The 24,070-nt window shown below is 49.0% G+C and overlaps 1 protein-coding gene across 1 annotated transcript in view; it reads left to right on the top strand.

The window, feature by feature from the left end:
* ngly1 (N-glycanase 1) overlaps positions 1-24,070 on the top strand; it is a 48,464-nt gene that overhangs the window by 2,467 nt on the left and 21,927 nt on the right. The window contains exons 2-4 of the mRNA XM_059944995.1: positions 887-1,001; positions 21,288-21,503; positions 22,971-23,133. Of these exons, the coding sequence (XP_059800978.1) occupies positions 887-1,001; positions 21,288-21,503; positions 22,971-23,133 (494 nt within the window). The remainder of the gene's footprint in view (positions 1-886; positions 1,002-21,287; positions 21,504-22,970; positions 23,134-24,070) is intronic.

The raw sequence follows: 24,070 nt of genomic DNA, 5'->3' as shown, positions 1-24,070 counted from the left end.
GGGTGTGGAATGAACTGCCAGCACAAGTGGTGCATGGGAGCTCGATTTCAGTGTTTAAAAATATTTGGATAGTTACGTGAATGGCAGTGGTATGGAGGGCTATGGTCCCAGTGCAGGTCAATAGGAGTACATGGTTCAGCATTGACTAGATGGACCAAAGGGCCTGTTTCTTTGCTGTAATTTCCCATTATTCTATCACCTGCTATTAAAATGCACCATAAATCACAGTTTGACTATTGGACAAAAACTAATAATATTTTTACTGTTGGATTTCTAACATTCAGATAACTCTAACGAGTCAAGACAAATTGATGCCAAGGAGAAGCAAATAACAACAGTGATTGTTGTTTTTCTAACTGTTCAGGTCCTGAAACCTTCCCCACAGGAAGTCCTGTAACTTCCAAGTCAGGCACTAGTTCCAGAGAACCAAGTGCCATAAAGACCATTTACTGTATCGTCACTGAGAATCGGGATCGTGTTTGTTACCACTGACTTATATGATGTGAAGTATATTGTTTTGCGACTGTAGTCCAGTGCGAAGATGTTTGTCTTCACTGTTTGGAGTTATCTCCAGGTCAGACTGCTGAATGAACTCAGCAGGTCAAGCAGCATCGATGGAGAAGAATGATCAGACAACATTTGGGACCAACACTTCATTGGGATTCATATTTATTCCCATCCATAGATGCTGCCTGACTTGCTGAGTTCCTCTAGCATTTTGTGTTTGTTGCTGTGGATTTCCAGAGTATCTGCAGAATCCTTTGTTTTTAGAAATCTTGTTGATCTTAGATTATAAGTACAGTGTGATTTTTTTTCTCTTTTAAACAAATGTAGATTATATCTCTGTGCAGTATTTGTCAAGTGGCATTTTTTTTTCCCTTAACAGGAACCCAAACGAAGACAAATACAAGTCAATTAAGATTGGAAATCAAACCTTTTCAAACAGATTGCTGCCAGTCAAGGGAGCTGTTGAGTGCCTTTTTGAAATGGGATTTGAGGAGGTACAGTAAAGTGCAATAGAAATAAAAGTAATTTTACAATCAAATATTGTCAAAGGTGACATAGGGTAATCTCTATGTGGGTGTGATGGGAGGGGGTCAAGAAGCTAAACTGAAGACAAACCAATTTACTGCATTTTGTGTATTGTCTTTATCATGTATGGCTCAGGCAGGGCAAAGGTCCTCATGAATGTGTTTTGACTCTGGCCGTGGTTTTGAACAAATACATACAGCAAAGATCTCCATATTTAATGTTGGAGGTATGGAGGAACAAAGGGATATTGGGTCTACATTGCTAGATCCTTCAATGTTGCCAGGCAAGTTGATGAGATCATAAGATAAAGGAGTAGAATTAGGCAATTTGACTTATTGAGTCTGCTCGGCCATTTCATCATGGCTGATGCATTTTTCCTCTAAGCCCTAAGAGCGGGGGCCCAAAACTGCTCACAGTACTCCCAAGGGAGGCCTTACCAGTGCTGTATAAAGTCTCAATGTTACATCCTTGTTTTTATAATCTAGCACACTTGAAATGAATGCTAACATTGAATTTGCCTTCCTCACCACAGACTCAAACTGCAAATTAACCTTTAAGGAATCCTACTCGAGGATTCCCAAGTCCCTTCACATTTCAGAGTTTTGTATTTTCTCTCCATTTAGAATATGGTCAATCTTTTAATTTCTTCTACCAAAGTGCATGACCATACACTTACTGACACTTTATTTCATCTACCACTTCTTTGCCCATTCTTTTAATCTGTCTAAGTCCTTCGGTAGCCTCTCTACTTCCTCAAAACTACCTGCCCTCTACCTATCTTTGTATATTCTGCAAACGTTGCAGCAAAGCCATCAATTCCATCATCTAAATCATTGACATATAATGTAAAAACCATTATCTTTGAAATTGACAGCACTAGTCGCTGGCAGCCAGCCAGAAAAGGCTCCTTTATTCCCACTGTTTGTCTCCTGCCAATCAGTCTGTTTTATCCATGCTATAATCTTTCTTGTAATACCCTGTTATCATGTGGTACCTTGTCAAAGGCCTTCTGAAATTCCAAGTGCACAATATCAACTGATTCTCGTTTGTCTATCCTGCTAATATATCTTCAAAGAATTCAAACAGATTTGTCAAGCAAGATTTTGCCTTGAGGAAACAATGCTGACTCTGGCCTATTTTATCATGTGCCTCCAAGTACCCTGAGACCATATGCTTAACATCTTCCCAACCACTGAGGTCAGACTAACTGGCCTATAGTTTCCTTTCTGCTTCTCTCGCTTCTTGAAAATTGGAGTGACATTTGTAATTTTCCAGTCTTCTGGTACCATTCCAGAATCTAGTGTTTCTTGAAAGATTATTACTATTCCCTCCACAACATCTCCAGCCACTTCTTTCAGTACCTCTTTTGATGCTCAAAGCAGCTGCGCAGGTTGACCCTAGTTAAGAAGGCATACGGTGCATTGGCCTTCAACCGTGGGATTGAGTTTAAGAGCTGAAAGGTAATGTTGCAGTTATATAGGACCCTGGTCAGACCCCACTTGGAGTACTGTGCTCAGTTCTGGTTGCCTCACTACAGGAAGTATGTGGAAACCATAGAAAGGGTGCAGAGGAGATTTACAAGGATGTTGCCTGGTTTGGGGAGCATGCCTTATGAAAGCGGGTTGAGTGAAGTCGGCCTTTTCTCCTTGGAGCAATGGAGGATGAGAGGTGACCCGATAGAGGTGTATAAGATGATGAGAGGCATTGATCGTGTGAATAGTCAGAGGCTTTTTCCCAGGGCTGAAATGGTTGCCACAAGTGGACACAGGTTTAAGGTGCTGGGGAGTAGGTACAGAGCAGATGTTGGGGTAGGTTTTTTACGCAGAGAGTGGTGAATGCGTGGAATGGGCTGCTGACAACAGTGGTGGAGGTGGATACAATAGGGTCTTTTAAGAGACTTTTGGATAGGTACATGGAGCTTAAAAAAATAGAGGGCTGTGGGTAAGCCTAGTAATTTCTAAGGTAGGGACATGTTCGGCACAACTTTGTGAGCCGAAGGGCCTGTGTTGTGCTGTAGGGTTTCTATGTTTTAACCCTGGGTTGTACATCATCTGGTCCAGGTGAATTATCTACCTTCAGACCTTTCAGTTTCCCAATAGCCTTCTCCCTAATAATGGTATTTTCACACACTTCATGACCCCTGGCACCTAGAGCTTCCACCATACTGCTGGAGTCTTCCACAGTGAAGACTGCAAAATACTTATTCAGTTCATCTGCTATTTACTTGTTACACATTACTACCTCTTCAGCAACATTTTGTTAAGATAGGGTTGATAAGAATGTGTGGTGACACTTGTGGTCTACCCCAGCACACCCTTGGTGGATATGTTGTTAACACAAACATTTTACTGTATGTTTTGATGTACATGTGATAAATGAATCTGAATAAATATTAGATCAGGTGTAATCTTAAGGACAGAACAGACTCAATAATCATGTGGGCTACTTCTGCTCCTAATTCATTCAAGTCAAGTCAAGTCACTTTTTGTTGTCATTTCGACCATAACTGCTGGTACAGTACACAGTAAAAATGAGAGAATGTTTTTCAGGACCATGGTACTACATGAAACAGTGCAAAAACAACACTGAACTACTTTAAAACAACACAGAAAAAGATTGGTTAACTGGGACTGAAAAATAAACATAATTGGATTTTGTCTAGTTATAGCCAGAGACACTACAGTACAGAATTAGGCCCTTTGGTCCATCCAGTCTGTGCCAAACTGTTATTCTGCTTAGTCCCATCAACCCACACTTCGACCATCACCTTCTGTACCCCTCCCTTCCATGTACTTATCTAAATATTATCTTAAATGTTGAAATCAAACCCGGATCCACCACTTCTTCTGGCAGCTTATTCTACATTCTCGCCACCCTCCTGAATGAAGAAGTTTCTCCTCAGATTCTGCTTAAATATTTCACCATTCACCCTAGACCTATGACATGTAGCTTTTTGGTAAGTAAGTATGTCAAAGGTTAAAGGGAGTAGGCAGGAGAATGAATTAGAATCAGGTTTATTATCACTGATGTATGTTGTGAAATTTGTTCTTTTGCAACGGTGGTACAGTGCAATACATATGATATACATTACAGTAAGAAATATATATTTAAAAGTAAGTAGTGCAAAAATAGAGCAAAAAGTGTGAGGTGATGTTTATGGGTCTGTTGAGAGGGAAAACAGCCATCATCAAAAGGTGGAGCAGTCTTGATGGGCCAAATGGTCTAATTCTACTGCTCTATCCTATGGTAGTTCTAGTCTCAACCACCTCAGTAGCAGAAGACTGCGTGCATCTACGCTCTCTACAGTTGGCAAGATGTGATGAACGGTGTGCCACAAACATCAATGCTATTGTTTAAGTAACTGATACCAAAGAGTTTGATGCATGTGCTTAAAGCAAGATGGGTGGGTAGTTAAGTTGTGAAGAGGGCATAATAAGATTCCAGGGAACTATAGATAGATTGAGTAAAGTTCAAAGTACATTTATTATCAAACTACGTATATGATATACATTACAACCTTGAGATTCGTCTCCTTACAGGCAGCCGCAAAACAAAGAAACCCAATAGAACCCATTAAAAGAAAGATTGTCAAACACCTTGTGCAGATTAAAAAAATATTGCAAACAATAAAAGTAAGCAAATACAATTCAGAACTGAAGTTCAACAAAACTGAGCCCACAGCCACAAAGCCAGTCACAACTGCAGCAGATTTAGGATAGCATTAGTGGCAGGTCACAGCCTCAGTCTAGCGCAGAGACGAGTGAACCTAACAGGGCAGTGAGCTGAACCAGAGATGAGTGAACCTCACAGAGCAGTGAGTCAATTAGAGACGAGTAACCCTCACAGGGCAGTGAGCTGAACCAGAGACGAGTGAACCTCACAGGGCAGTGAGTCAACCAGAGACGAGTGAACCTCACAGGGCAGTAAGTCAACCAGAGACGAGTGAACCTCACAGGGCAGTGAGTCAACCAGAGACGAGTGAACCTCACAGGGCAGTGAGTCAACCAGAGACGAGTGAACCTCACAGGGCAGTGAGTCAACCGGAGACGAGTGAACCTCACAGGGCATTGAGTCAACCAGAGACGAGTGAACCTCACAGGGCAGTGAGTCAACCAGAGACGACTGAACCTCACAGGGCAGTGAGTCAACCAGAGACGTGTGAACCTCACAGGGTAGTGAGTCAACCAGAGACGAGTGAACCTCACAGGGCAGTGAGTCAACCGGAGACGAGTGAACCTCACAGGGCACTGAGTCAACCAGAGACGAGTGAACCTCACAGGGCAGTGAGTCAACCAGAGACGAGTGAACCTCACAGGGCAGTGAGTCAACCAGAGACGAGTGAACCTCACAGGGCAGTGAGTCAACCAGAGACGAGTGACCCTCACAGGGCAGTGAGTCAACCAGAGACGAGTGACCCTCACAGCGCAGTGAGCTGAACCTGAGACGAGTAACCCTCACAGGGCAGTGAGTCAACCAGAGACGAGTGAACCTCACAGGGCAGTGAGTCAACCAGAGACGAGTGAACCTCACAGGGCAGTGAGTCAACCAGAGACGAGTGAACCTCACAGGGCAGTGAGTCAACCAGAGACGAGTAACCCTCAAAGAGCAGTGAGTCAACCAGAGACGAGTGAACCTCACAGGGCAGTGACTCAACCAGAGACGAGTAACCCTCACAGGGCAGTGAGCTGAACCAGAGACGAGTAAACCTCACAGGGCAGTGAGTCAACCAGAGACGAGTGAATCTCGCAGGGCAGTGAGCTGAACCAGAGACGAGTAACCCTCACAGGGCAGTGAGTCAACCAGAGATGAGTGACCCTCACAGGGCAGTGAGTCAACCAGAGACGAGTAACCTTCACAGGGCAGTGAGTCAACCAGAGACGAGTAACCCTCAGAGGGCAGTGAGTCAACCAGAGATGAGTGACCTTCACAGGGCAGTGAGTCAACCAGTGACGAGTGAACCTCACAGGGCAGTGAGTCAACCAGAGACGCGTAACCCTCACAGGGCAGTGAGTCAACCAGAGACGAGTGACCCTCACAGGGCAGTGAGTCAACCAGAGACGAGTAACCTTCACAGGGCAGTGAGTCAACCAGTGACGAGTAACCTTCACAGGGCAGTGAGTCAACCAGTGACGAGTAACCCTCACAGGGCAGTGAGTCAACCAGAGACGCATAACCCTCACAGGGCAGTGAGTCAACCAGTGACGAGTGAACCTCACAGGGCAGTGAGTCAACCAGAGACGCATAACCCTCACAGGGCAGTGAGTCAACCAGAGACGCATAACCCTCACAGGGCAGTGAGTCAACCAGAGACGCATAACCCTCACAGGGCAGTGAGTCAACCAGAGACGAGTGAACCTCACAGGGCAGTGAGTCAATCAGAGACGAGTGAACCTCACAGGGCAGTGAGTCAACCAGAGACGAGTAAACCCCACTGGGCAGTGAGTCAACCAGAGACGAGTGAACCTCACAGGGCAGTGAGTCAACCAGAGACGAGTGAACCTCACAGGGCAGTGAGTCAACCAGAGACGAGTAAACCCCACTGGGCAGTGAGTCAACCAGAGACGAGTAACCCTCACAGGGCAGTGAGTCAACCAGAGACGAGTGAACCTCACAGGGCAGTGAGTCAACCAGAGACGAGTAACCCTCACAGGGCAGTGAGTCAACCAGAGACTAGTAAACCCCACTGGGCAGTGAGTCAACCAGAGACGAGTAACCCTCACAGGGCAGTGAGTCAACCAGAGACGAGTGAACCTCACAGAGCAGTGAGTCAACCAGAGACGACTAACCCTCAAAGAGCACTGAGTCAACCAGAGACGAGTAACCCTCACGGCAGTGAGTCAACCAGAGACGAGTAACGCTCACAGGGCAGAGACGAGTAACCTTCACATGGCAGTGAGTCAACCAGAGACGAGTAACCGTGACAGGGCAGTGAGTCAACCAGAAACGAGTAACCCTCACAGGGCAGTGAGCTGAACCAGAGACGAGTGAACCTCACAGGGCAGTGAGTCAACCAGAGACGAGTGAACCTCACAGGGCAGTGAGTCAACCAGAGACGAGTGAACCTCACAGGGCAGTGAGTCAACCAGATACGAGTAACCCTCACAGGGCAGTGAGTCAACCAGAGACGAGTGAACCTCACAGGGCAGTAAGTCAACCAGAGACGAGTGAACCTCACAGGGCAGTGAGTCAACCAGAGACGAGTGAACCTCACAGGGCAGTGAGTCAACCAGAGACGAGTGAACCTCACAGGGCAGTGAGTCAACCAGAGACGAGTAAACCTCACAGGGCAGTGAGTCAACCAGAGACGAGTAAACCTCACAGGGCAGTGAGTCAACCAGTGACGAGTAACGCTCACAGGGCAGAGACGAGTAACCTTCACATGGCAGTGAGTCAACCAGAGACGAGTGAACCTCACAGGGCAGTGAGTCAACCAGAGACGAGTGAACCTCACAGGGCAGTGAGTCAACCAGATACGAGTAACCCTCACAGGGCAGTGAGTCAACCAGAGACGAGTGAACCTCACAGGGCAGTGAGTCAACAAGAGACGAGTGAACCTCACAGGGCAGTGAGTCAACCAGAGACGAGTGAACCTCACAGGGCAGTAAGTCAACCAGAGACGACTGAACCTCACAGGGCAGTGAGTCAACCAGAGACGACTGAACCTCACAGGGCAGTGAGTCAACCAGAGACGAGTGAACCTCACAGGGCAGTGAGTCAACCGGAGACGAGTAACCCTCACATGGCAGTGAGTCAACCAGAGACGAGTGAACCTCACAGGGCAGTGAGTCAACCAGAGACGAGTAACCCTCAAAGAGCAGTGAGTCAACCAGAGACGAGTGAACCTCACAGGGCTGTGAGTCAACCAGAGACGAGTAACCCTCACAGGGCAGTGAGCTGAACAAGAGACGAGTAAACCTCACAGGGCAGTGAGTCAACCAGAGACCAGAAACCCTCACAGGGCAGTGAGTCAACCAGAGACGAGTGAACCTCACAGGGCAGTGAGCTGAACCAGAGACGAGTAAACCTCACAGGGCAGTGATTCAACCAGAGACGAGTAACCCTCACATGGCAGTGATTCAACCAGAGACGAGTAACCCTCACTGGGCTGTGAGTCAACCAGAGACGAGTGAAACTCACAGGGCAGTGAGTCAACCAGAGACGAGTGAAACTCACAGGGCAGTGAGTCAACTAGATACGAGTAACCCTCAGAGGGCAGTGAGTCAACCAGAGACCAGAAACCCTCACAGGGCAGTGAGTCAACCAGAGACGAGTGAACCTCACAGGGCAGTGAGTCAACCAGAGATGAGTGACCCTCACAGGGCAGTGAGTCAACCAGAGACGAGTAACCTTCACAGGGCAGTGAGTCAACCAGAGACGAGTAACCCTCAGAGGGCAGTGAGTCAACCAGAGATGAATGACCTTCACAGGGCAGTGAGTCAACCAGTGACGAGTGAACCTCACAGGGCAGTGAGTCAACCAGAGACGCGTAACCCTCACAGGGCAGTGAGTCAACCAGAGACGAGTGATCCTCACAGGGCAGTGAGTCAACCAGAGTCGAGTAACCTTCACAGGGCAGTGAGTCAACCAGTGACGAGTAACCTTCACAGGGCAGTGAGTCAACCAGTGACGAGTAACCCTCACAGGGCAGTGAGTCAACCAGAGACGCATAACCCTCACAGGGCAGTGAGTCAACCAGAGACGAGTGAACCTCACAGGGCAGTGAGTCAATCAGAGACGAGTGAACCTCACAGGGCAGTGAGTCAACCAGAGACGAGTAAACCCCACTGGGCAGTGAGTCAACCAGAGACGAGTGAACCTCACAGGGCAGTGAGTCAACCAGAGACGAGTGAACCTCACAGGGCAGTGAGTCAACCAGAGACGAGTAAACCCCACTGGGCAGTGAGTCAACCAGAGACGAGTGAACCTCACAGGGCAGTGAGTCAACCAGAGACGAGTAACCCTCACAGGGCAGTGAGTCAACCAGAGACTAGTAAACCCCACTGGGCAGTGAGTCAACCAGAGACGAGTAACCCTCACAGGGCAGTGAGTCAACCAGAGACGAGTGAACCTCACAGAGCAGTGAGTCAACCAGAGACGAGTAACCCTCAAAGAGCACTGAGTCAACCAGAGACGAGTAACCCTCACGGCAGTGAGTCAACCAGAGACGAGTAACGCTCACAGGGCAGAGACGAGTAACCTTCACATGGCAGTGAGTCAACCAGAGACGAGTAACCGTGACAGGGCAGTGAGTCAACCAGAAACGAGTAACCCTCACAGGGCAGTGAGCTGAACCAGAGACGAGTAAACCTGACAGGGCAGTGAGTCAACCAGTGACGAGTGAACCTCACAGGGCAGTGAGTCAACCAGAGACGAGTGAACCTCACAGGGCAGTGAGTCAACCAGAGACGAGTGAACCTCACAGGGCAGTGAGTCAACCAGATACGAGTAACCCTCACAGGGCAGTGAGTCAACCAGAGACGAGTGAACCTCACAGGGCAGTAAGTCAACCAGAGACGAGTGAACCTCACAGGGCAGTGAGTCAACCAGAGACGAGTGACCCTCACAGGGCAGTGAGCTGAACCTGAGACGAGTAACCCTCACAGGGCAGTGAGTCAACCAGAGACGAGTGAACCTCACAGGGCAGTGAGTCAACCAGAGACGAGTGAACCTCACAGGGCAGTGAGTCAACCAGAGACGAGTGAACCTCACAGGGCAGTGAGTCAACCAGAGACGAGTAACCCTCAAAGAGCAGTGAGTCAACCAGAGACGAGTGAACCTCACAGGGCAGTGACTCAACCAGAGACGAGTAACCCTCACAGGGCAGTGAGCTGAACCAGAGACGAGTAAACATCACAGGGCAGTGAGTCAACCAGAGACGAGTAACCCTCACATGGCAGTGATTCAACCAGAGACGAGTAACCCTCACTGGGCCGTGAGTCAACCAGAGACGAGTAAACCTCACAGGGCCGTGAGTCAACCAGAGACGAGTGAAACTCACAGGGCAGTGAGTCAACCAGAGACGAGTGAAACTCACAGGGCAGTGAGTCAACTAGATACGAGTAACCCTCAGAGGGCAGTGAGTCAACCAGAGACCAGAAACCCTCACAGGGCAGTGAGTCAACCAGAGACGAGTGAATCTCGCAGGGCAGTGAGCTGAACCAGAGACGAGTAACCCTCACAGGGCAGTGAGTCAACCAGAGATGAGTGACCCTCACAGGGCAGTGAGTCAACCAGAGACGAGTAACCTTCACAGGGCAGTGAGTCAACCAGAGACGAGTAACCCTCAGAGGGCAGTGAGTCAACCAGAGATGAGTGACCTTCACAGGGCAGTGAGTCAACCAGTGACGAGTGAACCTCACAGGGCAGTGAGTCAACCAGAGACGCGTAACCCTCACAGGGCAGTGAGTCAACCAGAGACGAGTGACCCTCACAGGGCAGTGAGTCAACCAGAGACGAGTAACCTTCACAGGGCAGTGAGTCAACCAGTGACGAGTAACCCTCACAGGGCAGTGAGTCAACCAGAGACGCATAACCCTCACAGGGCAGTGAGTCAACCAGTGACGAGTAACCCTCACAGGGCAGTGAGTCAACCAGAGACGCATAACCCTCACAGGGCAGTGAGTCAACCAGAGACGAGTGAACCTCACAGGGCAGTGAGTCAATCAGAGACGAGTGAACCTCACAGGGCAGTGAGTCAACCAGAGACGAGTAAACCCCACTGGGCAGTGAGTCAACCAGAGACGAGTGAACCTCACAGGGCAGTGAGTCAACCAGAGACGAGTGAACCTCACAGGGCAGTGAGTCAACCAGAGACGAGTAAACCCCACTGGGCAGTGAGTCAACCAGAGACGAGTGAACCTCACAGGGCAGTGAGTCAACCAGAGACGAGTAACCCTCACAGGGCAGTGAGTCAACCAGAGACTAGTAAACCCCACTGGGCAGTGAGTCAACCAGAGACGAGTAACCCTCACAGGGCAGTGAGTCAACCAGAGACGAATGAACCTCACAGAGCAGTGAGTCAACCAGAGACGAGTAACCCTCAAAGAGCACTGAGTCAACCAGAGACGAGTAACCCTCACGGCAGTGAGTCAACCAGAGACGAGTAACGCTCACAGGGCAGAGACGAGTAACCTTCACATGGCAGTGAGTCAACCAGAGACGAGTAACCGTGACAGGGCAGTGAGTCAACCAGAAACGAGTAACCCTCACAGGGCAGTGAGCTGAACCAGAGACGAGTGAACCTCACAGGGCAGTGAGTCAACCAGAGACAAGTGAACCTCACAGGGCAGTGAGTCAACCAGAGACGAGTGAACCTCACAGGGCAGTGAGTCAACCAGATACGAGTAACCCTCACAGGGCAGTGAGTCAACCAGAGACGAGTGAACCTCACAGGGCAGTAAGTCAACCAGAGACGAGTGAACCTCACAGGGCAGTGAGTCAACCAGAGACGAGTGAACCTCACAGGGCAGTGAGTCAACCAGAGACGAGTGAACCTCACAGGGCAGTGAGTCAACCAGAGACGAGTAAACCTCACAGGGCAGTGAGTCAACCAGAGACGAGTAAACCTCACAGGGCAGTGAGTCAACCAGTGACGAGTAACGCTCACAGGGCAGAGACGAGTAACCTTCACATGGCAGTGAGTCAACCAGAGACGAGTGAACCTCACAGGGCAGTGAGTCAACCAGAGACGAGTGAACCTCACAGGGCAGTGAGTCAACCAGATACGAGTAACCCTCACAGGGCAGTGAGTCAACCAGAGACGAGTGAACCTCACAGGGCAGTGAGTCAACCAGAGACGAGTGAACCTCACAGGGCAGTGAGTCAACCAGAGACGAGTGAACCTCACAGGGCAGTAAGTCAACCAGAGACGACTGAACCTCACAGGGCTGTGAGTCAACCAGAGACGACTGAACCTCACAGGGCAGTGAGTCAACCAGAGACGAGTGAACCTCACAGGGCAGTGAGTCAACCGGAGACGAGTAACCCTCACATGGCAGTGAGTCAACCAGAGACGAGTGAACCTCACAGGGGAGTGAGTCAACCAGAGACGAGTAACCCTCAAAGAGCAGTGAGTCAACCAGAGACGAGTGAACCTCACAGGGCTGTGAGTCAACCAGAGACGAGTAACCCTCACAGGGCAGTGAGTCAACCAGAGACGAGTAAACCCCACTGGGCAGTGAGTCAACCAGAGACGAGTGAACCTCACAGGGCAGTGAGTCAACCAGAGACGAGTGAACCTCACAGGGCAGTGAGTCAACCGGAGACGAGTAACCCTCACATGGCAGTGAGTCAACCAGAGACGAGTGAACCTCACAGGGGAGTGAGTCAACCAGAGACGAGTAACCCTCAAAGAGCAGTGAGTCAACCAGAGACGAGTGAACCTCACAGGGCTGTGAGTCAACCAGAGACGAGTAACCCTCACAGGGCAGTGAGCTGAACAAGAGACGAGTAAACCTCACAGGGCAGTGAGTCAACCAGAGACCAGAAACCCTCACAGGGCAGTGAGTCAACCAGAGACCAGAAAACCTCACAGGGCAGTGAGTCAACCAGAGACGAGTAACCCTCACATGGCAGTGATTCAACCAGAGACGAGTAACCCTCACTGGGCCGTGAGTCAACCAGAGACGAGTAAACCTCACAGGGCCGTGAGTCAACCAGAGACGAGTGAAACTCACAGGGCAGTGAGTCAACCAGAGACGAGTGAAACTCACAGGGCAGTGAGTCAACTAGATACGAGTAACCCTCAGAGGGCAGTGAGTCAACCAGAGACCAGAGACCCTCACAGGGCAGTGAGTCAACCAGAGACGAGTGAACCTCACAGGGCAGTGAGTCAACCAGAGATGAGTGACCCTCACAGGGCAGTGAGTCAACCAGAGACGAGTAACCTTCACAGGGCAGTGAGTCAACCAGAGACGAGTAACCCTCAGAGGGCAGTGAGTCAACCAGAGATGAGTGTCCTTCACAGGGCAGTGAGTCAACCAGTGACGAGTGAACCTCACAGGGCAGTGAGTCAACCAGAGACGCGTAACCCTCACAGGGCAGTGAGTCAACCAGAGACGAGTGACCCTCACAGGGCAGTGAGTCAACCAGAGACGAGTAACCTTCACAGGGCAGTGAGTCAACCAGTGACGAGTAACCTTCACAGGGCAGTGAGTCAACCAGTGACGAGTAACCCTCACAGGGCAGTGAGTCAACCAGAGACGCATGACCCTCACAGGGCAGTGAGTCAACCAGAGACGAGTGAACCTCACAGGGCAGTGAGTCAATCAGAGACGAGTGAACCTCACAGGGCAGTGAGTCAACCAGAGACGAGTAAACCCCACTGGGCAGTGAGTCAACCAGAGACGAGTGAACCTCACAGGGCAGTGAGTCAACCAGAGACGAGTGAACCTCACAGGGCAGTGAGTCAATCAGAGACGAGTAAACCCCACTGGGCAGTGAGTCAACCAGAGACGAGTAACCCTCACAGGGCAGTGAGTCAACCAGAGACGAGTGAACCTCACAGGGCAGTGAGTCAACCAGAGACGAGTAACCCTCACAGGGCAGTGAGTCAACCAGAGACTAGTAAACCACACTGGGCAGTGAGTCAACCAGAGACGAGTAACCCTCACAGGGCAGTGAGTCAACCAGAGACGAGTGAACCTCACAGAGCAGTGAGTCAACCAGAGACGAGTAACCCTCAAAGAGCACTGAGTCAACCAGAGACGAGTAACCCTCACGGCAGTAAGTCAACCAGAGACGAGTAACGCTCACAGGGCAGAGACGAGTAACCTTCACATGGCAGTGAGTCAACCAGAGACGAGTAACCGTGACAGGGCAGTGAGTCAACCAGAAACGAGTAACCCTCACAGGGCAGTGAGCTGAACCAGAGACGAGTAAACCTCACAGGGCAGTGAGTCAACCAGTGACGAGTGAACCTCACAGGGCAGTGAGTCAACCAGAGACGAGTGAACCTCACAGGGCAGTGAGTCAACCAGAGACGAGTGAACCTCACAGGGCAGTGAGTCAACCAGATACGAGTAACCCTCACAGGGCAGTGAGTCAACCAGAGACGAGTGAACCTCACAGGGCAGTAAGTCAACCAGAGACGAGTGAACCTCACAGGGCAGTGAGTCAACCAGAGACGAGTGAACCTCACAGGGCAGTGAGTCAACCAGAGACGAGTGAACCTCACAGGGCAGTGAGTCAACCAGAGACGAGTAAACCTCACAGGGCAGTGAGTCAACCAGAGACGAGTGAACCTCACAGGGCAGTGAGTCAACCAGAGACGAGTAAACCTCACAGGGCAGTGAGTCAACCAGTGACGAGTAACGCTCACAGGGCAGAGACGAGTAACCTTCACATGGCAGTGAGTCAACCAGAGACGAGTGAACCTCACAGGGCAGTGAGTCAACCAGAGACGAGTAACCCTCACAGGGCAGTGAGTCAACCAGAGACGAGTGAACCTCACAGGGCAGTGAGTCAACCAGAGACGAGTGAACCTCACAGGGCAGTGAGTCAACCAGAGACGAGTGAACCTCACAGGGCAGTGAGTCAACCAGAGACGAGTGAACCTCACAGGGCAGTGAGTCAACCAGAGACGAGTGAACCTCACAGGGCAGTAAGTCAACCAGAGACGACTGAACCTCACAGGGCTGTGAGTCAACCAGAGACGACTGAACCTCACAGGGCAGTGAGTCAACCAGAGACGAGTGAACCTCACAGGGCAGTGAGTCAACCGGAGACGAGTAACCCTCACATGGCAGTGAGTCAACCAGAGACGAGTGAACCTCACAGGGCAGTGAGTCAACCAGAGACGAGTAACCCTCAAAGAGCAGTGAGTCAACCAGAGACGAGTGAACCTCACAGGGCTGTGAGTCAACCAGAGACGAGTAACCCTCACAGGGCAGTGAGCTGAACAAGAGACGAGTAAACCTCACAGGGCAGTGAGTCAACCAGAGACCAGAAACCCTCACAGGGCAGTGAGTCAACCAGAGACGAGTGAACCTCACAGGGCAGTGAGTCAACCAGAGACGAGTAACCCTCACATGGCAGTGATTCAACCAGAGACGAGTAACCCTCACTGGGCCGTGAGTCAACCAGAGACGAGTAAACCTCACAGGGCCGTGAGTCAACCAGAGACGAGTGAAACTCACAGGGCAGTGAGTCAACCAGAGACGAGTGAAACTCACAGGGCAGTGAGTCAACTAGATACGAGTAACCCTCAGAGGGCAGTGAGTCAACCAGAGACCAGAGACCCTCACAGGGCAGTGAGTCAACCAGAGACGAGTGAACCTCACAGGGCAGTGAGTCAACCAGAGATGAGTGACCCTCACAGGGCAGTGAGTCAACCAGAGACGAGTAACCTTCACAGGGCAGTGAGTCAACCAGAGACGAGTAACCCTCAGAGGGCAGTGAGTCAAGCAGAGATGAGTGACCTTCACAGGGCAGTGAGTCAACCAGTGACGAGTGAACCTCACAGGGCAGTGAGTCAACCAGAGACGCGTAACCCTCACAGGGCAGTGAGTCAACCAGAGACGAGTGACCCTCACAGGGCAGTGAGTCAACCAGAGACGAGTAACCTTCACAGGGCAGTGAGTCAACCAGTGACGAGTAACCTTCACAGGGCAGTGAGTCAACCAGTGACGAGTAACCCTCACAGGGCAGTGAGTCAACCAGAGACGCATGACCCTCACAGGGCAGTGAGTCAACCAGAGACGAGTGAACCTCACAGGGCAGTGAGTCAATCAGAGACGAGTGAACCTCACAGGGCAGTGAGTCAACCAGAGACGAGTAAACCCCACTGGGCAGTGAGTCAACCAGAGACGAGTGAACCTCACAGGGCAGTGAGTCAACCAGAGACGAGTGAACCTCACAGGGCAGTGAGTCAACCAGAGACGAGTAAACCCCACTGGGCAGTGAGTCAACCAGAGACGAGTAACCCTCACAGGGCAGTGAGTCAACCAGAGACGAGTGAACCTCACAGGGCAGTGAGTCAACCAGAGACGAGTAACCCTCACAGGGCAGTGAGTCAACCAGAGACTAGTAAACCCCACTGGGCAGTGAGTCAACCAGAGACGAGTAACCCTCACAGGGCAGTGAGTCAACCAGAGACGAGTGAACCTCACAGAGCAGTGAGTCAACCAGAGACGAGTAACCCTCAAAGAGCACTGAGTCAACCAGAGACGAGTAACCCTCACGGCAGTGAGTCAACCAGAGACGAGTAACGCTCACAGGGCAGAGACGAGTAACCTTCACATGGCAGTGAGTCAACCAGAGACGAGTAACCGTGACAGGGCAGTGAGTCAACCAGAAACGAGTAACCCTCACAGGGCAGTGAGCTGAACCAGAGACGAGTAAACCTCACAGGGCAGTGAGTCAACCAGTGACGAGTGAACCTCACAGGGCAGTGAGTCAACCAGAGACGAGTGAACCTCACAGGGCAGTGAGTCAACCAGAGACGAGTGAACCTCACAGGGCAGTGAGTCAACCAGATACGAGTAACCCTCACAGGGCAGTGAGTCAACCAGAGACGAGTGAACCTCACAGGGCAGTAAGTCAACCAGAGACGAGTGAACCTCACAGGGCAGTGAGTCAACCAGAGACGAGTGAACCTCACAGGGCAGTGAGTCAACCAGAGACGAGTGAACCTCACAGGGCAGTGAGTCAACCAGAGACGAGTAAACCTCACAGGGCAGTGAGTCAACCAGAGACGAGTAAACCTCACAGGGCAGTGAGTCAACCAGTGACGAGTAACGCTCACAGGGCAGATACGAGTAACCTTCACATGGCAGTGAGTCAACCAGAGACGAGTGAACCTCACAGGGCAGTGAGTCAACCAGAGACGAGTGAACCTCACAGGGCAGTAAGTCAACCAGAGACGACTGAACCTCACAGGGCTGTGAGTCAACCAGAGACGACTGAACCTCACAGGGCAGTGAGTCAACCAGAGACGAGTGAACCTCACAGGGCAGTGAGTCAACCGGAGACGAGTAACCCTCACATGGCAGTGAGTCAACCAGAGACGAGTGAACCTCACAGGGCAGTGAGTCAACCAGAGACGAGTAACCCTCAAAGAGCAGTGAGTCAACCAGAGACGAGTGAACCTCACAGGGCTGTGAGTCAACCAGAGACGAGTAACCCTCACAGGGCAGTGAGCTGAACAAGAGACGAGTAAACCTCACAGGGCAGTGAGTCAACCAGAGACCAGAAACCCTCACAGGGCAGTGAGTCAACCAGAGACGAGTGAACCTCACAGGGCAGTGAGTCAACCAGAGACGAGTAACCCTCACATGGCAGTGATTCAACCAGAGACGAGTAACCCTCACTGGGCCGTGAGTCAACCAGAGACGAGTAAACCTCACAGGGCCGTGAGTCAACCAGAGACGAGTGAAACTCACAGGGCAGTGAGTCAACCAGAGACGAGTGAAACTCACAGGGCAGTGAGTCAACTAGATACGAGTAACCCTCAGAGGGCAGTGAGTCAACCAGAGACCAGAAACCCTCACAGGGCAGTGAGTCAACCAGAGACGAGTGAACCTCACAGGGCAGTGAGTCAACCGGAGACGAGTAACCCTCACAGGGCAGTGAGTCAACCAGAGACGAGTGAACCTCACAGGGCAGTGAGTCAACCAGAGACGAGTGAACCTCACAGGGCAGTGAGCTGAACCAGAGACGAGTGAACCTCACAGGGCAGTGAGTCAACCAGAGACGAGTAACCCTCACAGGGCAGTGAGTCAACCAGAGACGAGTAAACCTCACAGGGCAGTGAGTCAACCAGAGACGAGTAAACCTCACAGGGCAGTGAGTCAACCAGTGACGAGTAACGCTCACAGGGCAGAGACGAGTAACCTTCACATGGCAGTGAGTCAACCAGAGACGAGTGAACCTCACAGGGCAGTGAGTCAACCAGAGACGAGTAACCCTCACAGGGCAGTGAGTCAACCAGAGACGAGTGAACCTCACAGGGCAGTGAGTCAACCAGAGACGAGTGAACCTCACAGGGCAGTGAGTCAACCAGAGACGAGTGAACCTCACAGGGCAGTAAGTCAACCAGAGACGACTGAACCTCACAGGGCTGTGAGTCAACCAGAGACGACTGAACCTCACAGGGCAGTGAGTCAACCAGAGACGAGTGAACCTCACAGGGCAGTGAGTCAACCGGAGACGAGTAACCCTCACATGGCAGTGAGTCAACCAGAGACGAGTGAACCTCACAGGGCAGTGAGTCAACCAGAGACGAGTAACCCTCAAAGAGCAGTGAGTCAACCAGAGACGAGTGAACCTCACAGGGCTGTGAGTCAACCAGAGACGAGTAACCCTCACAGGGCAGTGAGCTGAACAAGAGACGAGTAAACCTCACAGGGCAGTGAGTCAACCAGAGACCAGAAACCCTCACAGGGCAGTGAGTCAACCAGAGACGAGTGAACCTCACAGGGCAGTGAGCTGAACCAGAGACGAGTAAACCTCACAGGGCAGTGAGTCAACCAGAGACGAGTAACCCTCACATGGCAGTGATTCAACCAGAGACGAGTAACCCTCACTGGGCCGTGAGTCAACCAGAGACGAGTAAACCTCACAGGGCCGTGAGTCAACCAGAGACGAGTGAAACTCACAGGGCAGTGAGTCAACCAGAGACGAGTGAAACTCACAGGGCAGTGAGTCAACTAGATACGAGTAACCCTCAGAGGGCAGTGAGTCAACCAGAGACCAGAAACCCTCACAGGGCAGTGAGTCAACCAGAGACGAGTGAACCTCACAGGGCAGTGAGTCAACCGGAGACGAGTAACCCTCACAGGGCAGTGAGTCAACCAGAGACGAGTGAACCTCACAGGGCAGTGAGTCAACCAGAGACGAGTGAACCTCACAGGGCAGTGAGTCAACCAGAGACGAGTAACCCTCACAGGGCAGTGAGTCAACCAGAGACGAGTAAACCTCACAGGGCAGTGAGTCAACCAGAGACGAGTGAACCTCACAGGGCAGTGAGTCAACCAGAGACGAGTGACCCTCACAGGGCAGTGAGTCAACCAGAGACGAGTAACCCTCACAAGGCAGTGAGTCAACCAGAGACGAGTGACCCTCACAGGGCAGTGAGTCAACCAGAGACGAGTAAACCTCACAAGGCAGTGAGTCAACCAGAGACGAGTGAACCTCACAGGGCAGTGAGTCAACCAGAGACGAGTGAACCTCACAGGGCAGTGAGTCAACCAGAGACGAGTAAACCTCACAAGGCAGTGAGTCAACCAGAGACGAGTGAACCTCACAGGGCAGTGAGTCAACCAGAGACGAGTAAACCTCACAGGGCAGTGAGTCAACCAGAGACGAGTGAACCTCACAGGGCAGTGAGTCAACCAGAGACGAGTGAACCTCACAGGGCAGTGAGTCAACCAGAGACGAGTAAACCTCACAAGGCAGTGAGTCAACCAGAGACGAGTGAACCTCACAGGGCAGTGAGTCAACCAGAGACGAGTAAACCTCACAGGGCAGTGAGTCAACCAGAGATGAGTGAACCTCACAGGGCAGTGAGTCAACCAGAGACGAGTAAACCTCACAAGGCAGTGAGTCAACCAGAGACAAGTGACCCTCACAGGGCAGTGAGTCAACCAGAGACGAGTGAACCTCACAGGGCAGTGAGTCAACCAGAGACGAGAGAAACTCACAGGGCAGTGAGTCAACCAGAGACGAGTGAAGCTCACAGGGCAGTGAGCTGAACCTGAGACGAGTAACCCTCACAGGGCAGTGAGTCAACCAGAGACGAGTGAACCTCACAGGGCAGTGAGTCAAACAGAGACGAGTGAACCTCACAGGGCAGTGAGTCAACCAGAGACGAGTGAACCTCACAGGGCAGTGAGTCAACCAGAGACGAGTGAACCTCACAGGGCAGTGAGTCAACCAGAGACGAGTAAACCTCACAGGGCAGTGAGTCAACCAGAGACGAGTGAACCTCACAGGGCAGTGAGTCAACCAGAGACGAGTGAACCTCACAGGGCAGTGAGCTGAACCAGTCTATCCCTCGCTTATACCGGCCACGACCTTCATGCCTGCTGCTTCGACTTTGCCACATTGAATCTCCTCGAAATGCACTCCAGCAATGACCAAACATCGGCACATTCCCCTCTTTTGTGCCTGGATCCTGTCTCCTCGATACGCACTGTGCGTGCAATGCCACATCCGTCCTGCACCTTCGAGTCTGCACTTCTCTTTGCAAAAATGCCAGGTCGTCCAGGCCCTTCAAAGGCTCAACTCCAAAAGGGAAGTTATAGACTATCATAATGAAGTGATCGTATCTAAGAAACGGTTTGATTAATACAGTAATTTACAATTTGTTTGCTACCTGTATCGTCTTAATGACTTGACAAGTGGAATATAATGCAGGAAAATAAATGATTGTCCATGTTAACAGAAAAAATAATAAAATGCAGAGGGATTTTGGTGTTTTGGTGTTGATTCTTAGAAAGCTAGTATGAAGGTACTGTCATATTAGAGAAGTTGAGGTCACCCACTAGAGCACTGTTGTTCTTTCACTTTTACCTAATCTGTTTGCATATCTGTTCATTGATGTCCAAATTGCTATTACAGGAGTCTAGTATAAGCCCATAGAGAGTGATTGCATATTTCTTATAAGAGAGTTCTACCCTCTGTAGATGTACCCTCCTTTGAGTGCAGAATTAGAGGACCTAATGGAATTTTATTGTTTATTACTTGGGAATTGAATACCAAAATACTATACTAGTACATTATGCTACATTTGTATGAGGTGTTGGTGGCCATATCTGGATTATAATGAATACTTTGTTCTCATAGAATGTAGAACAATACAACACAGGACCGAGTCCTCTGGTTCAAACATAGTGGGTCAATCAAGATGCTAGTTTAAACAAATGAACCTACTTGCACATAGTCTGTATGGTCAGATCTCTCCATTCCTGGCTTCTGTATGTGCCTGTCTAAAATCCTCTTAAATATTCCAAACCTATCTGCTTCCACTGGCAACATATTCTAGGCAACTGTCATTGTCTATGTAATTCAAGGCATGTTTTGCAAATCTTTTTATCCTATTTCCTATCCTCACCTATCACCTGCCAGCTTGTATTTCTCCCCTTCCCCCAGTAATGACTGCAGCCAATGACCTGACCGTTTGCTCTAGTTTTCGTATACTGCACGAAATCTGGGTGTAATGACTGATGTGAGGATGCATTAATTGTGAGCTACAAGTGATCCCTTCTTATATGACTATTAGAATTGTACTAATAGTTTCATTGATTTGAAATCCACAGGAGGAAACACATCTTGTATTTCCTAAAAATGGTTCAGTACAAAAGCTGCAAAGAGTAAGAGATCTAATTGCTGCTGAAAGGAGTCGAAGAACAGCTGCTAAGAAACCAGACCCAGTATCAACACCGGTTTCAACTTCTGTTCAGCCAAGTGTGCCTGGAACCTCCTTCCGTGCATTGCCATTTTTCAATAGAACACCTAGGCAACCTCCAATTCAGGTATTTGGGCCAGTTACCATGTAAGATGTTTTAATCAGATTTTAATGGGGTAAGTGATTGGTCTTGGAAACAGTGTTCCCTTGGGTGGCCTGGGCATCCAGAAGTGGACTAGGCAAAAATGTGACAGGGTAGTTCTCTTGAGGAAAACAGCTGGTGAGGTACGGTGAATGTGGTGTGTTATTTAAAGCAGAGGTTGATAATGTTCTTGATTAGTAAAGGTATCAAAGGTCATGGGGAGAACACAGGAAAATGGGGTTGAGGGAAAGTATATCAACAATAAATCAGAGTAGCCTTGATGGGTTGAATGGCCTAATTCTGTTCCTCTGTCTTGTGTGTTAGTTGTTTGTTACAAAAGTATAGTCTAGATGCCATGTATTTTGTAGTTTAGACTCAGTGAAACTGTTGGTATCAGTTATCATCACCCTGTACATTTGACAGCAACTTTTGGAGAAGAAGTTTGCGCAATTAAGCGCATGTGGAAGGTAATATTAATGATTCCCTATGCCTTCACAGATTACATTGTCTTTTACCCTTTGGTGGCATAAATTTCTGATCTGATTTGATCTTAGTATAGTTAGAAACATTAAAACAGTCTACTTGCAGGAATAATTAGAAGACGTTTTGGGCAGAAACCCTTTATTAGGTCTTAGTCCAAAGCATCAGCTGTTCATTGCTGTCCGTAGTTGCTACCTGACCTACTGAGATCCTCTAGCATTTTGAGTGTGTTGCTTTGGATTTCCACCATTTGCAGAATCTTTTGAGTTTATGATTTCCTGTAATTTTTTAAATTCAACTTTTTAAAAACAGGCTGTTTCAGTTTCTATTGTGATTTTATGTTCCTGTCTACAATCCATACATAGTAAGTGAGTTCAAATATTGGTGTTTTTTATTCATCCAAGAACTGATAACTGAGAGTATCCCATTATGGTTAAAAGAGTGTAAAAGCAATACACAAATACTGGTCTTTATAGGAAGTTTTATTTGAGGTTTGCAACTGTCTACCTTCTGTTAAATATTTCTCCAGTGCCTTGACTTGCTGAGAGCTCCCTTACTTGTTTTGTGAGTAAATATCATAGTGAGGTAGGAAAATAATAGCATAATTGGTGGTTGGAAAGTCAAGTGGTGTTGTCGTGAAGTGGATCATACAAAGGGCAGTGTAAACCTAGAAGTCTGTCTTCAGCAAAAAAAATTTGGGGTGGGGTACTGGGGCCAATTGAACATTTTAAAACACTTTAATTAGTTATTCAAATATTCATAGTTTTAGTAATATTTTAAGTTTTTATATATTATTTATTTTATTATATAATATATTATAATTATTATATAGTTACTGTATATTAGTTTTATGATGTGAACGTTAATTGCTCTAAAATTCACTTGAGAACCTGCAAAGTTTTATAGAATTTGTGTTTTTGAATTGATTTGCAGCATCATAAATGTTCTCAAATTTTTGTTTTGATTTCTAAGAATTCTGCAAGGAATCTTTTGGCAACTTTAAAAACGCACTTTCAGGAGGTCTTGATGTATGAGGATCCCAGACTTCAGCAAAAAGCCTTGGTCTGTATTCCTGTCCAAGAACTGAGAAAAAGAGCTAATGAGAAGTTATTAAGTGCTACAAAACTGGATCCAGGTATGACATTTATTTAAAGATATAAATTTGATTGATTAAGAAATGGAACCTAAGTACCAAAAAATGCATAAGTGGGAAATACGAAATAAAAACAGAAGATGCTGGAAATGGTCAGCCCCTGTGTGGTGGGGCGGGGGGAGGGGGGAATGGAGGGAGGGAGAGAGAGACACACACACACACAATTAATGTTTCCTTTGTCATTTTAAATGTTTTGAATGCCCTGAAGAGAAAAAGAAAGCATGGAGTCAAGAAGATTGATAAATCATGAGTAGTCAAGTAGAGGCGAGTCCAGACCACTACTCTCAACCTCAAAGAACTATAGAGGCTGTCATTTAAATCTGAGATGGGTGTTTCCAATGAGGATTCTGAGTGACAGTCCAAGTTGAGATCAGTCCTGGTCTCGATGACAGGACAAGTTCAAGAGGATCAGATGATCTATTTATGCCTCTGTTGTGTTCTTCTGCTGCCATACTGCAGGTTGGATTGCAAAGTCATGAATCTGGGCCCATGATTTTCCAAAATGTTAAGTAAGGAGTAAATTGCAAGGGAATGTCACTTGTAACTGGGATCTGTTGCAGAGGCAGATCCACCATACTGTGCATCCCTTGGGCTACAAGGAAGAATTAGAATACCTGCTTCTACAAAATTGGATCTTGCCAACTCAAGTTTAGGTGCTTCAGTCATAGCATTCTACAGCACAGAAACGGGACCCCTTTGGCCCATCTAATTCATAGCAAAATATTATTGTGCCTAGTATCATCAACTGGCATCTGGACCATAACCCTCCGTACCCCTCCCATCCACGTACTATCCAAACTTCACTTAAATTTTGAAATCAAACCTGCACCCACCACTTCTGTGCAGCTCATTTCACGCTCGCAACGCAGTCTGAGTGAAGACATTCCCACTCATGTTTCCCTTAAGCATTTCATCTTTT

The sequence above is a fragment of the Hypanus sabinus genome, chromosome 20 (genome assembly GCF_030144855.1).
Source record: "Hypanus sabinus isolate sHypSab1 chromosome 20, sHypSab1.hap1, whole genome shotgun sequence".
NCBI classification, from domain to species: Eukaryota; Metazoa; Chordata; class Chondrichthyes; order Myliobatiformes; family Dasyatidae; genus Hypanus; species Hypanus sabinus.
This window is presented reverse-complemented; position numbering and strand designations above follow the sequence as displayed.